Source organism: Nothoprocta perdicaria, unplaced genomic scaffold (genome assembly GCF_003342845.1).
Source record: "Nothoprocta perdicaria isolate Ctin4 unplaced genomic scaffold, notPer1 scaffold_65, whole genome shotgun sequence".
Taxonomy (NCBI): Eukaryota; Metazoa; Chordata; class Aves; order Tinamiformes; family Tinamidae; genus Nothoprocta; species Nothoprocta perdicaria.
In genome coordinates, this window is record NW_020455921.1 from 2,360,626 (window position 1) to 2,376,326 (window position 15,701).

The 15,701-nt window shown below is 44.2% G+C and overlaps 1 protein-coding gene across 1 annotated transcript in view; it reads right to left on the minus strand.

The window, feature by feature from the left end:
* XKR4 (XK related 4) overlaps positions 1-15,626 on the minus strand; it is a 211,855-nt gene extending 196,229 nt beyond the window's left edge. The window contains exon 1 of the mRNA XM_026050100.1: positions 14,827-15,626. Coding sequence (XP_025905885.1) covers positions 14,827-15,626 — 800 coding nt within the window. The remainder of the gene's footprint in view (positions 1-14,826) is intronic.
* Positions 15,627-15,701: the final 75 nt, after the last annotated feature.

Below are 15,701 nucleotides of genomic sequence, written 5' to 3' on the forward strand. Positions count from 1 at the left end.
ACAAAGCCTTTCAACCATATGATAAATCAAAGGTAATATAAAGAAATGATGCCTCAGAATAATAGCTTGACAAGTTAAAAAAATCAGACACGATCACAAGAGACTAGTTAACAAAAGACAGAAGAAATACTCATACGCACTGAGGTTGATTGTGGGCAAAAATTTGGATTCAGATCATGAACAGACGAACTCTGATTTAGCATGTAATTAAAAAATCTTCTCTGAATTATGCAAGTTTCATTCACTTCTTCAGAAAATATAAGAACACTGCAAACAGTTACCAAGTTTGATCCCAACATGCCATGGGGCAAATGGAGACCCTAAACTGTCATATTCTATTCACATCTTATGTAGGCTAAAGTGAGTGTGATTGCTCAGTATATTAAATTACTATTAGTGTGTTGATATTTCTTCATGAACAATCTATGGATATGAATTATTTATTAAGGAGGAAGTGGCTTTTGAGGTGAACATTATTTCTCTCTCCTCAGAGCTAACACTTGAATATGATGAAAATAGTTGCCAAGAGAAAATACAAAATTAACAACATACCTCCATGACTGAAAATGCCCAGATTTTACCAGACTCCTTTATGCATTTCTTCCCTTTATGAAGCCTGTATACTAAAATAATATTCACTTTTAAAAATAATAAGACATGAGACAGCCTSTGTCGGGAAATTGCTTCCAACATATCTTCACTGTGATGGGGAGCAATAGGTGTCCCAAGCTGTTCTCGGGACTTCGCAACTTTCTTGGCTTTAGCATCCAATGTTGATCATGGAAAAACTGCATCCAGGAGACCAAAAAGTCATTTTTCCCTCTGATATCAAAAGTGGTATGTAGATGAATCAGGACTGTACTTTGTAGCTTAGTGAAGGACMCTTAAATGAGCGTGGACTGAGAGTAGGAACAGGGAGAAGGACCTRCTTCCACTGGTCCTCCATGTCCTCAAATGCATTTTTAAAATCCTTGCCCCTTCCACAGGTTTTTGAGGGTGAGGGAGATAAAAGCACTGATGAAACAGTAGCAGACTCCCACCAAGAAGAAAAATCTGATGTGACACATTTTGCATTAGCCCTAAATTAGACTTTATTAGGTCAAAGAGGCATTCTCACAATAGAATGCACTCCTGAATGACAGGCACAGTATTTGGATCCCAAATAATTATATGAAATGAACATAAATAGTCATCCCTGTTTCTTCCTCCGCCAAATCCTTAATGTTACCTTTCATGAAAAACTCTCCAAACAGTGATTCACAAATCATCTCATAAGTATGCCATAAAAATACATATTTCTACCCTATTCCTAATACTTATGTATTAGTGAATAGTTGTATGCAGTAGACATGAATTATTTTTTTTTTATAAATTGTCTATGAACAGATTTGAATATTGAGTTTATTCCTCATACAAGGTTATTCTTCAGTTTTCAAGGTCCCAAAGTTAATTTCTTTAATAACCAATCCTTTCTGTCTACTAATTAGAAATACCTGAAACAATTTGTTATTTAAATCATATGTCACTCCTTCTGATACTTGATTGGATGAGTAATGTAATTAAGCAAAACCCATATGAGTTGTGAATATTGCTACTGAATATGTAATTAAGATTGTGATTATTATTCTGGCACTCAGACTTAAAATACAGAGTTAAAATTCTTCCATAAGAATTTGCACTAATAAAGTTCAAGCACCAAAAATCAGTTCGAATCATTAACATAGTCAAACTGAATTCATAACTGAACTTCAAAAGAACGCTTGTAAGGTTCATTTATTATTATTATGATTATGAAATGTGTCCTTTTAAATTGGACAACAACTCCTGTATGAGTGTTAGCTGTCAAATAAATCTACTAGCCATTTTTTATTTCAGGTACTGGTATGAAATTTAAAATTAGGAACATGGGTTGTGCTGACATATTGAAAGGATCCTGTGTTGATACAATTTCAATTGTTTAAGGGCTCAGGAAATTTAAAATCCTTTAAGACTGAGCATTACATATAAAAAATTCAAAACACTATGCACTTTCTTGTAATACACATCTAGTTCTAACTTTAGAGTACCCATTAGGATCATTTATCTCATTACTAAAATACAGCTGACAGTCAGCATTTTTCAAAATGTTCTTCCTATCCAATAAGATAACCTTGTCTATATCATCCCATTCTTTCAAAAATTCCTAATCCATTTTTCTATGCTGAAAGTGAATGAGACCATCTGATATTCAATAAATAGAGGGATGTGGACATATCACTTCCATTTAGAAAATTGTCATTTGTAAAACACTGACTATAACAACATATGAATGTGAACTCTGCAGAGAGAGGACAGCTATGAGGAGTAGGATGGCACCTGTCCTGGTAAGCGGTTAACCCTGTGGAAGAGCGTTGGCTCACCGAGGCAGTTGGCTTGTTACTCCTGAAGGGGCTGGCTCTCTTGTGCAAATACCAAGTGTCTAAAAAAGAGACCAGAAGCACAGGAATAGCAATGCTTAAGGGGCAGGACTAATTCACTCTGAGATAAACTAGGAAGGGCACCAGTTTAAAAACACCTTTCTTTCTATTTTGAAAATACTTTTAAAGCACAGCATCCCAAAGCTCCAGCTAATATCTGCATCCTCCTGTGCTAGGAGGTTTTGGAAGGAACAGAAAGAAAACCACCTCACAAACTGCTTACCACCTTACCAATGCAGCTGCTAGGTGGGAGGCAGATTTTGATGAAAGAGAAAAGGAGACACAAGGATTAAAGACTTGCCTTGGGCAAGATGAAGCAAGTCCCACGGGAAGAACCTCCCATGGCCCAAACCACTGCTTGGYTGTAAAAACAGTTTCCTCCTTCTAAGAGAATTTCTACAACGCTGAGGTGAAACACACACATATTCACGCTTGCAGAACAAGTCCAAAACCTCACATTACTGGTCTAGCTGATTCCATCTAAATATCAGCTCCTGCCACGCAAGAGAACAGGTCCACTTCAGCCAGATCTCCTCTGACCTTCTCAGCTCCCAAGCTTTTGTGCTCTGCTTATCCAAATCAAATCAACTCATGCAGCTCTCCAAGAGCACAAGGCAGCCTCTTCAGAGACCAACTTAAGGACTTCTTAGAGTGGGGTGGCTTGGCTTGAAGACTTGGCTAGTTTTCCCAACAGTGATTAATTCTCCAAGTCAATTTGATTATTAATGGATTAATGCCATAACAGCAGCACTTAYAGAACAACAACAGATTACAGAAAAACATACATCTACAAAATATTATTTTTTATGTACAGGAAAGATAACAAATGGCATAGCTGTGTACCCAACACAGCCCTCACTTCACTGAGGTAATCATCATACTCTGTTATCATGAATTCTTAATTAACTTGTGTGGTAAAAAATCCTAGCAAATGGTTGTTGATTGTAAATGCAATCCCTCCTTCTGACACATACATTAATGTGCTATTGTAGAAGTTCAAAACCGTTATTACTGAGTTGTCTTGGTGACATTAATTATCCTCTGCRCTGTGTTTAGCTTTGCTTAAGTAAATGTTCTTTAATTGACCAGTCTTTACTTACAGAACATCTTCACTTAACATGCTACAAATTCTGTTTACATTGATGCTTTTTCCAGTAATTCTATGTTACATGTAGCCATCACCATTATTCCTGGAAAGGATAACAAAATCTATACTCCGCTCATTTGTCTGCTGTCACCCATRCAGGTCACTGGTTTTTGAAGCAGAAATGTTGACAGCCTGGAAGCCTTGGGCTAAGGTAGATTCCAGTACCTCCACTATCTTGAATAAAAAATGTTAACCTACACATTTTTCTATGGTATGCTGGATCCAGGTTATAATGCAGACCCACAGATAAGGAAAAAACACACAAGAGTTGAGCTAATTTACTTTAGCTTAAGCAGGTACCTGAAGGAAACAGGGTGAAGGGCACAACTTCTTAAGCAAGCTAGCACATTATGGGTTTATAAACGCTCGATTAAATAAATACATCAAATAATAAAACTTCGCTTTAACATCCCAGAGATGTCCATTACCAAGAGATATTCATGTTTTGAGCATGTTTAACTTTAAGCATGTTTTGACAGGCACAATTAAATGATAATTTATTTTGAATTGTTTGCACCTAAAGCATTTTCCATCTTAGTATCTCAAAGTATTTTACTTAAATTAAGCTTCCTAATATTCATGTAACAGCCATTCTGCAAATATATGCTAAAAGACTAAGAGGGTAAAATTTTCAGAAGCATTCACTGCTTTTACTGCTCAGTTTGAGGTATTTTAAATTTCCTTCCTTTTTTTAAGAAAAGATGGTAATAAACATCACTCCAATGGAAGTAAGCGGGAGATGCGGTTCTTCATTATTGGTAATCAATAAGTTAAAATACAAAGGATACCAAAGCAATGAGTACTGACCAATTGGGTTCTACTTGCTTGTAGTAAATTGGGAGACAAGAAGTTGGAAGCTAAAAACATAGAATTCCTGAGATTTTATTTTAGCCACAGAACTGCTTGTTACACTGCAGTTTTTAAAATTTTTAAAATCTATTATTGGCCTAGCAGGAAATCAACTCAGAGCAAGAATTGAGAACCAAGTATTTTTAAAAATTCTGTCTAATTTCTTTACCAGATAGAAGTGGAAAGGGAGAGAAAAAACTACTGAATGACACATTAAAAATGCCTTTCCTCTCCTTAGGTTGACAATATATGACAAAGAAATCATGATAAAAATGTGGATAAAGACATCCTTCCATCTCAGCCAATTTACACCATGTACAGCTACTGCCAGGAGCTAAGAAGGCATTTCCATGCAGATATGATCATGTTTGTGGTTATACTACACGTACAAGATAAATGCTTGGAACTAAAACATTAGCAGTATCGACTTTTAGGACAAGAGAAGTAAAAGGTTAAAGGCAGGCAGCAGAAAAAAATGAGCAGTCAAAGGGGAACATCCACCAGGTCCCATTTAAGAGCCCTAAGAATGAGATTGCTTCCTGTTGGGCTTCATGAACATTGCATTTTTGTCAAGGACACAGCTTCTGCTGCAAGGGTAGTAAATGTCCCCATCTAGTCTCGCTTGAGCCTCAGGGGTGAGAGGGGGCAGAGTTTGTCCCTAAAATTCCCCTTCAAAACAGAACTGGAGTACTCACAACTGAAATCATCAGCACATTCAGATCCCTTTAACTTGGGCAAACACTTTATTCGCAAGGGACTTTGGGCCATCATTTGGTCTACATGTGGAAAGACACTACTCTGAAAGAATCCTAGACAGAATCCTAGAGTAGTTTTGATGTTTACGTGAAAATGACCTATTAGAGTGAGCACTGTAGAAAAATGGCACTACTAACCTTCTTTGTTAAGGGCAGAAAACAGTGAATAGCTGATAAGAGATAAGGAAAACTGTTCCTCCATCTGTACATTATTTTTTTTCCCATGCTAAACCATCTGTATCTTTCTCTGAGGCAGCTGGTACTGATCCTTGGTACATTAGTCTTATGGAAGTCACACCTTCCAGTTTTAGAAGAACAAGAATAAGTTATTTCTGTCGTCACATCATTGACTGCCAAACTTCCTCTAAAAACTCCCTACAAAACAGTCTCGCTCCATTTGCTCCAACTCATAATATTAAATCATTTGTAACTGATAGTGCTAATCACCCCCACTGATCCATTCTGCCAGTCAGGAAGATTTGTGTCTTATACCATTAACATATTGAACAAAACAAACATGTTCCAGCAAAGGAAAAGTAGTGGAAATAATAACATAGCATAGTAACTCTCTCTGTAGTTCTCAAGGACCATTAGAAACATTTTGTTTGGGGAAAAAATATAATTATTACTCATTTCAGGCATTAGAGACAGTGAAATAGAATGAGGGAGACAGATATGAGACATCACCTCAGCAATCACAGCTAGTTCAGGTTATGGTGAGGAAGTGGCCTCAGGTTGCAAGGTTGAGGTTAGACATGAGGGAGAATCTCTACAAGGAAAGAGTGGTGAAGCATTGGAACAGGTTGCACAGGGAAGTAGTGGAGTCATCTTCCCTGGCAGTGTTGAAGAAACGTATAGATGAGGCACTTGGGGACATGGTTTAGTAGGCATGGTGTTGAAGGGTTTAAGATTGGACTCGATGATCTTGAAGGTCTTTTCCAACCATAATGATTCTATGATTGTCAGGAAATTCACACAAGATTAATAAATATATATATATATATACACACACACACATATATATATAAAATATACACACAGAGAACTTAAGGAAACTTGATTCCCACAAATCCATGGGCCCTGATGGGATGCACCCTAAAGTGCTGCGTGAGCTGGCAGATGTTATGGCTAAGCCACTCGCCATCATCTTTGAAAGCTCTTGGAGAACAGGGGAGATGCCTGAGGACTGGAAGAAAGCCAGCGTCACGCCAGTCTTCAAAAGGGGCAAGAAGGAGGACTCAGGCAACTAAAGGCCAGTCAGCGTCACCTCCATCCATGGAAAAGTGATGGAACGGCTCATCCTGGCTTTTGTCTCCAAGTGCATGGAGGACAAGAAGGTGCTCAGGAGTAGTTAGTATGGATTCATCAAGGGGAAACTACACTTGACTAAACTGATAGCCTGCTGTGATGGAATGACTGGTTGGGTAGATGAGAACAGTGGATGTCATCTCTCTGGACTTCAACAAGGCTTTTGACACCATCCCTCACAACATCTTCCTGGGCAAGATCCAGAGGGGTGGAATAGATGACTGGACAGTGAGGTGGACTGAGGACTGACTGAACGGCAGAGCTCAGAGGGTGGTGACCAGTGGTGCAGAGTCCAGTTGGAGGCCTGTAGTGTCCCCCAGGGGTCAGTCCTCTGTCCGGTCCTGCTCAACTTATTCAGCAGCAATCTGGATGAGGGGATGGAGTGCTCCCTCAGCAAGTTTGCTGATGATACCAAACTGGGAGGAGTAGCTGATAGCCCTGAGGGCTGTGCTGCCATCCAGAGGGACCTGGACAGACTGGAGGACTGGCCGTGAGAAACCGCATGAAATTCTACAAGGGCAAGTGCAGGGTCCTGCACTTGGGGAGGAATAACCCTGGACACCAGTACAGATTAGGCGTGGACCTGCTGGAGAGCAGCCCTGCAGAGAGGGACCTGGGTGTCATGGTGGACGACAAGATGACCATGAGGCAGCAGTGTGCCCTGGTGGCCAAGAAGGCCAACGGGATCCTGGGGTGCATTAAGAAGAGCGTCTCCAGCAGGTCGAGAGAGGTGATCGTCCCCCTCTACACAGCCCTGGTGAGGCCACATCTGGAGTACTGTGTCCAGTGCTGGGCTCCCCAGTACAAGAGGGATGTGGAGCTGCTGGAGAGAGTCCAGCGCAGGGCTACCAGGATGATCAGGGGCCTGGAACATCTGCCCTATGAGCAAAGGCTGAGGGAGCTGGGCCTATTCAGCCTGGAGAAGAGGAGGCTGAGGGGGGACCTGGTCAGTGCCTATAAATACCTCAAGGGAGGCAGTGAGGAGGAGAGGATGGCCTCTTTTCAGTGGTGGGCAGCGATAGGACTAGAGACTTAAGGAAAAAAAATCTTAACAGTGAGGGTGACAGAGCCCTGAAACAGGCTGCCCAGAGAGGCTGTGGAGTCTCCTTCTCTGGAAATCTTCAAAATCTACCTGGATGCAGCCCTGTGCCACATGTTCTATGCATGTGCAAAGGGTTGGACTAGATGATCTCCAAAGGTCCCTTCCAGCCTTAAGGATTCTATAATTCTATGATATGACCTATTATTTTTTAATTCTAAAATTTACAAAAAGGTAATTGAGAGTAATCTCTTTCCCATTAACTAATGTCAGACTGATACCTTGTGCATGAGTGTATAAAGGACCACTTACTGCAAAACCAGAGTTAAAATTCTAAGATTTTCCCTGTGAGTTTGTTCAGCTGTATAATGTTTTTTCCCCCACCCCATCTCCAGTCTCTCAGACAGCCATTTTTAAGATTACTCAGATAATCTATTTTTGGTCAGTAGCTGAAGAAAAATAAACTGGTATTAGGTACACAGTCTGCAAGAATTAACTGGTATTTCTGCACCTTTCCAAAACTTATCTCCCGTTATATTCTTTTTCATGGCTCCCTCAGTTCTCCCTCATGTTCTCCCTCAYATCAGTTTCTTTCTATTTTAAAAATGAAACAAAGACAATCCATTTTATAGGCTTTTTGTCTCTTCCATTCCTATCTACTTGACACAATGTATTCAATTGACAGTTGTGCAAAAATGGACAAAAACGGCACTGTTTTTTAAACATGCTTAAGCAAGTACAAGAATTTCTGCTCTATCTTGAAATGCAGACGAAAGAATTACTGACTTTCTCTGTGCCCAATAAATCCCCCCAAACAGCCTTTACTGAAAGTGTAAATCACTGCTGTAACTAACCCGTTAGATGCAACAAACAGACAAGCAAAAAACAACCTACTTAATTGGAAGAAAGAGATGGAAGGTCAAGCTGATATTAGACAAGTGACATAGGAATTAATCTCATTTTAATTTTACTAGAACCTTTGTATCTTTGTAGTCAATTCAGTCCTTAAGAGATGAATATTAAGGACAAAGTCGTCTGACAGAGAGTATTCACAACGAGGTAAGCTCTGATGTAAATAACCTGGAGATATGGAGGAGAACTGAAGCTGCAGGTCATTCTGTGATGTTGGTCTTCCTAGCTTCCCTGCGGGAGATGTGGACATGCAAACTGACCTTTAAGCCACACATACTTTCCCTAGTTAAGGAACAGTGAAGAAGGAAATTTCAGCGAGAAAAAAAGCTCTTCTGGTGGTAAGACTCTCTCCACAAGATTAAAATATCTTGAAAGAAATTACAATACAAAACATTTGCTTGAATTCATGGTATGTATTTTTAGACATGTCTGCATTTGCACTAGATATCTCTAGAATAAGTGATAGCTATGCATTGTAACATGAAATCCTTTGAAACAGAAACTCTTGAACTCCATCCCGATTTTCTACTTCGTAGGAAAGAAAACAAATTTAAATTCTTCTCATATTTAAGTTGCTAGAAGCATTATGTGTTCAAAATGTAAGTTCACCTACTAAGCCAAATGAGCAGTCAAAAATTTTAGGGCTTGAATAGTCCTTTGAAATCTGAAAACTTATGTAAGTGATAAATATTCTCTGTAGAGAGAACCCTTGTTAATAATTAAAGTACAGTATCTTCTAAAGTACATCAGCGTCTTTTATATGTAGCTTAGGTTATTAGAATAAACTGAATACCAAATCTGATTTGTATGCAGACTTGTAAGAGATTTTTAAGAACACAGTAAAGCTTCACATTTATGTTTCCAAAAGAATTATGTAAAGCATAGCATTCATCTGCATATCACTCTCTTCAAAAAATAAAAAAAAAAAGAAGGGGGTATTTATTCTGCTGAACGTATTAGTAGAAGTTTAAATGTGGTTGGACCATCTAAAGGGTGGTCAGCCCCTTCCCCTCCTGCTTTTCTGAAGAAAAAAAGGAAATGTCGATCCATCACCTTTCCTGAGCCCTAAGGACAAGAGTAAACAAAAGACTAAAGTAAAGACATAACAAGCACAACAGTTAGCTGGAAGGGCTTTTAAGTCAAGAAGGACAGTAACTCTATGGGATGGTATTGCTGAGTGGTAGCATTTCTCTATACAGAGAGACAGATGGGGAGGATATGCAATAATCTTGTCTAGGAAATTGCTATGACTCATAAATTTGGACTCAACGTGACAAATTATCTGACAGATTTCAAAACAGTGAGAAAAACTGGTGTCAGATTGAGATATTATCACATCTCAGTGTGAAGTCCAACAGCAGCTGGAATTATTGACCACCTAACTTACACTGATTTCCTACACTGCTGCTGAACAGCAGCACCAAAACCATCACATAGTGCAAAATAGAGAAAAAAACATAACTGTTAAGGGTGGAGATGGGTCAGTTTAAAGACTGACTACATTTTTCTTTATTTGAGCTCTCTTGTTCACAGTTCCACCTCAAAATTTCCATGCTCAAAAGTAAGCACTGGAGAAAGTTCTAAGAACCGCTCATGTGCAGAGCAGCCACCCATCTCCTTTTCTCTTTTTTTTGGAAGGTGCAARTTCTCCAGCTGACTGCAGCGGTGGTGCTTACGAGTGCTGGTAACGGAGGAGTTTTGGCAGACGCTCTGGCTCTCTGAGAAATACTCTTCACAAGGTACCAGAGAGACTACAGCTCACACGGCTTTCAGAAGCCAGCATCACCTGTGCATCTCCTCAGCATCACATGCAACTACCTTTTACCCTTTTAATTTTCTCAAATTATAATAAGGAAGTAGAGGGAAAATAATAATAATTATTATTAATAATAATAATAAAAACTCCRTGAAACCAGGGACAAGTTAAATCCCAGCATATTGGTGCAGATTGCAGGGGTCTTTGGCCATGCCACAGAGCAGTGGAGGGGTCGCTGCAGCGGCTTCTCAGGGAGCACCAGCCACTGAGCAAGGAACTGKTCTCTCCTCTTCCTCCCCTGCCCAGCTTCCCGCACAGCTCTCAAACCTCAGCCTAAACCCATGCAGTGCTTAATCATCTCGCTATCATCTTGGCGACCCAGAAGTAATTCCGAAGGGTAATTTCCAGCCACCTTCTCCCCAGTGATTCACCCCTGCTCCGGCCTKGTTGGCTCAGCAAGTCACCGCTCTCGCTGCGGCTCCCACGCGGCGCCAGGGGCCTYGGAGCCCTCTGGGCACCGGCAGCGCCGCCCGCCCATGCCATCGGTCCCCACGTCAGTCACGGCAGCCACCCGGGATCGGCTCCTTGCTTTCCTAGAAGGCAGCAGGGGCACTGCCAAGTCCTCCCGCTATCCCAGCTCCCCTCRTGGCCTCTTCGTTCCATCTACTATGTGTGTCCCTGTTGCCTGCCAGCTCACCCAGAAAAAGGGGTTTCCAAGGCAATGRGCCAGCTCCACAGATGCCAAATGAACACTATTATCTCCTGTATCCAGGYCCCCAAGTGCCGTTATCCACAGCCCAGTCTGAAATCTGGGGCTAAGCCTGGAAAGCTGAGGATATCAAAGGGGCGCTTAGGGGCGGCGCGTAGGCACTTTCAGGCCTGGCTCAAAAGCCAGGTTCATCCAAATCCTACACACAAACGAGTCTCCCTTCCTCATAAAGTACAGCGGGCTATTAAAGCATCTGCTTCCCTTTCTMTTTCCAGCAGACTATAAAGACCCTGTGCACTATATTCTCCCTGTGCCCGCCAGAGCCTGCTAATAAAAATCTGGGTCGCTCGCAGCACATACGTGGGAGAACACAGCTCTCTAGTGTGGCTTTTGCACCCGTATATTGSTAAAATACAGAACACATCAGAACTGCGGATAGGGAAACATAGCTAGAGCTGTCTCTAAAGGTGAGATGTACTTGCAAAATCTCAGCAGTGGACAGATTTCCATATGCAATTAGCTGCCTACAAAGGCCTAGTTATCTGCACTCAGCTGTGGCAAGGAGCATCTCGGAGGCTTCCCGAAGCGGAGGGACGGTGTTGTCAGAAAGTCTGCAAATATCCAGCCCTGAAAAACGTGACCTACGTGCTTGTTCTTCTGAATGGGAGCATCCAAATCTCTACAGTTTCAGAGAGAATAAATAAATTAATAAATAAATTTCACCAGCTTAAAGATTAAAAAAACTATTTGTATTCAAAACCGATCTATGGCTTAGCTGCTCCTGCAACTCCCTGTCTTTACACTCTAGAMAAAAAATGTTTTAATAATTTCATATTGCCTATTTACAGCATTACTCCATRCAGCATTAAAGGCCTCATTCATTTCCCATTAGCACATTTTAGTTAAAATTAACACATAATCATTTTCAATGATCTGGCTTTCAATATGTTTGTAAACAAAAATTAATCTTGAATGGAATACAGGGAAAAGCTTTGGAATTGTTAGAAATCAGCCTGACAGAACTAATCACCAAACCTACGCTTTTCCTTCAAAAAAACCCAAAATTCAAGAGTCTTAAGATTGCTGGTTATCCCATCATTCCTCAGGATGGCTTCCTGAGATRCAGGATTGACACAATTCCCCCAAAGCCTTTGGCAGCGTGACAAATTGAAGGAAATGGGAGACTTCAAGAACAAGTTCAGCACTTCAGGAGGAGAGAGATGGGACAGCGAATGCCCAAAGACCCAAGAGCGAGCAGTAATCTCAGCCTCCTCAGGGCAAGACACAAATCTCCCTCCATGTATCCTGATAACCCTTAACTATATACAAACTTACCAGCCACCAAAACCTCTCTGCTGACCGTGAGGGCTCCTCGCTGACAACAGAAATGAGAGCAGCAGTTTTACTTGTGGGGCCTTCAATGCTCTAAGTAACAGAAAACTTAAACAGAAGCACAGGAGGGATTTTGCCAGAGTGAAAAGAAAAGGCTGAAAGAAAAAATGAAAATAAAAGCTCGAGGTGCAAAAAGAAAAAATGAAAATAAAAGCTCGAGGTGCAAAGAGGCTCCCTCAGGTCTTTGCGGCTAGGGGAGCCCTCAGGTCCACGTAGCAATGGCAAGGAGGGACGTGGCCACCAAACACATGCAGCCAAAACCCACCTCAGAGCACCCTTCCGTCAGGATGTCTGAGCCTGTTGCTCAGACCTGGGCCGCTGTTAGAAGAAACAAAAGATATTTTGGACTACAAAGTTACTGTCAGAAGTGTGAGTGCTCCTCTTTCCAGAAGATCATGATCTTTCTTCCATCACTCACATTAGTTCTGACTCCACGGTTATGTACAGAGTTTTCCCATGCAACCTTTCCTCTTTTGCTGCTGATCCATTACTTTCAGGTGACTGCAAAGGTGCTTCCTTATGTGGAATGTACTTACTGACTTAAGAGAAAGTCCCTTTAATGAATTATAAAGCACAGCAATGCAAGTCTGCATACAGCAGACTATATAATATGTATGTTTGTGGCAAGCTACAAAGAAATACTACTAAGTTAACAGGAGACAAATAGACACTTTGCCAGAACAACTTCCCTGGGGAAAAAAAAAAAAAAAAAAAAAAAAAAAAGCATAGCAAGTTAAAACACAAATAACGTCCTAACACACCTTGTCAAGTTAATATTCTGGTAATCGTACGCTGCTGCACATAAAATATGAAGAAAGCTCCAGATGATCAAAAGAAGCTCAGCTAGCTTTAAATATGAGGAGTGAGGAGTGAACTTGATGCTAAAAAAGAAAAAAAAAAAAAAAAGCATAGCAAGTTAAAACACAAATAACGTCCTAACACACCTTGTCAAGTTAATATTCTGGTAATCGTACGCTGCTGCACATAAAATATGAAGAAAGCTCCAGATGATCAAAAGAAGCTCAGCTAGCTTTAAATATGAGGAGTGAGGAGTGAACTTGATGCTAAAAAAGAAGGTGTGATTCATAGAAAAACAAGTGGTTGGGAAGACACAGTCTCAGCCTCCTCACCTGGAGAGCCACTGTGCGACATGGGACCTGTCCTCTTGCCACCCCAAACCCTGCTCCTCCTGTTCCTCCAGACAGGGACATGACGGGGGACTTTGTAAAACTCACTCCTGTGTCACTCGGTATGACACTCACTCTTTATCTTTCATATGCATTAACACTGACGTTAATTGTGCGTGAASTTTGAGCCCTTGAACCCACTCTCATGTCTCTGCAGGATCAAGACTGAATACTGCCTAAGAGCCATATTGTTCACAAAGTCCTAAATTTAATTTGGGTTCAACTGCACAGGTAGAACACACAAGTGATCCTCCGCACRGCGCTGCTCTTCATCTGAAAATCTCTTCCCCTCTCAACTCCTGTCATAGTTAACTTAAAGCATCTGCAACTTTGAGTTAGTCACACAGCAAGTTTAGAAAATTGTACTTGCTATAATGAATCCAGCAATATGGAAATGATACTTAAGAATGCATTTCAAAATCTGAAGCATGTTACCCAGGAATACTTACGCTCCTCAGTGCTCAAAGGGCACAACTAGAACTTGAGTTGTGCTTTGTGCTAAACTAATACAGAGCAAAAACGCAACAGGGTGGGCCAGAAATTAAAACTGTGGCTGGAAGTTTAGGAAAACATCCTGAAATCAAGCCCTAAACGCAAGAATTCTGACAAAGCACATGAGCAACTCTTGGGAATTTCTTTCCCCCTGTCAGACAAGAAACTCCCAGATCCGCGGCTGCTTTGCTGAAACGCCCCATCGGGCAAACTCCTCACACGCAGCCCCTGCCGGCCATGGTTTATTTGGACATCTTGACCCCTGAGACAGCCCTAAACTCCGCGCGTTCGGCCCAGGCCACGTGCAGGCGCGAGCCGCGGGGCTCCCTCCGCGCCTCTCCCCGCGGGTTCCCGCGCCCGGCTCCGCTCTCCCGGGGTGAGCCGCGATGTGCGCGGCGCCTCCCCGCGCGCCCCGCCGGGCAGGGCGCCCCGCGCAGCTCCCGCGGCCCCGTTCCAGGGAGCAGCGGCGCCCGCTCCGCAGCCGCGCAGGCACCGCGCACCGGGCAGCGGCCCGGGAGGCGCCGCGCGGGCGCGCTCGGCGAGGAGCGGGCAGAGCCGCGCACCGGCACCGCGCGGACACTCTCCGCCTTTTACCCCCGACCCCCTTTATTTCCTCTCTCCTTAGCCCTTCTTTTACATATATATATATATATTTATTTATTTATTCATGTCTTTAGCTGGTGGCCTCCCTAGCAGCGCCAGGCGCAGCCGGCAGAGCCGCCCGGTCCCCGCGGCGGGGCGGGCAGCGGGGCGCGCCGGGATCCGCGGCCGCGCTGCGCTCCGCTCCTCTCCGCGCGGCTCCGCGCCGCTCCGCGCCTCCTCACCTCCAGACCTGCCCCAGCTGCAGGATGTGGACGAGCGACTGCAGGAGCCAGACGCAGCAGGCGCACGAGGCCGAGGCGCCGCCGTTGCCGCCGCCGCTGCCGTTCGTGGCGTTGCTCTTGCTGGCCGTGGACGGCTGCCGCTGCGGCGCGCCGGGCCGCGCGGCCGCGATGTCGGCGGGCGCCGAGGCGCTGCTCACGAGCCCCTTGCTCTCGGCCGCGGCGGGGCAGTGCGCGGCGGCGGCGGCCGCGGCCGCGGCGCTGTCCTCCGTGCTGAAGTCGTGCGCGAACCAGCGGAAGCTGAACACCTGCACCGAGAGCGAGCCGAGCAGCACGAAGAAGAGCGTGAGGCCGAACCACCAGCGCTGGCCCCGCACGTAGTAGTCGACCGCGAGCCACACGTCGGTGCCCACGTCGGCGAAGTAGACGGCGAGCGCGGCCAGGATCCAGAGGCAGTCCCAGAGCGAGTAGCGCCGCTGCTCCCGGCCCAGGCGCAGGCAGAGCGAGGAGGAGCCGCCGCCCGAGCCCCGCGAGCCGCCGCCGTCGCCCGCGCGGCCGCCGCAGCAGCAGCGGGAGCCGCCGCCCGGGCCGTCGCCGCCGCAGCACCCGCCCCCGGGCGCCTCGTCGTCGTCGCTGCCGCTGCCGCTGCCGCTGCCGCCGCCGCCCGGGCCGCCGCCGCCGCCCGCGGGCAGCCCCGGCGCCAGCGCCGCCACGGAGCCCGAGTGCTCCGAGTTCTGGAGCGGCGTGAACGCCACCTCGCCGCCCTTCTTCCTCTTGAGCCGCCCGTCCGACTTCGCGGCCATGATGCCTCGCCGAGCCCCGCCGGAGAGCGAGCGGCGGCGCCGGGCGCCCCTTTATCCCGCGCCTCCCCCTGCTCC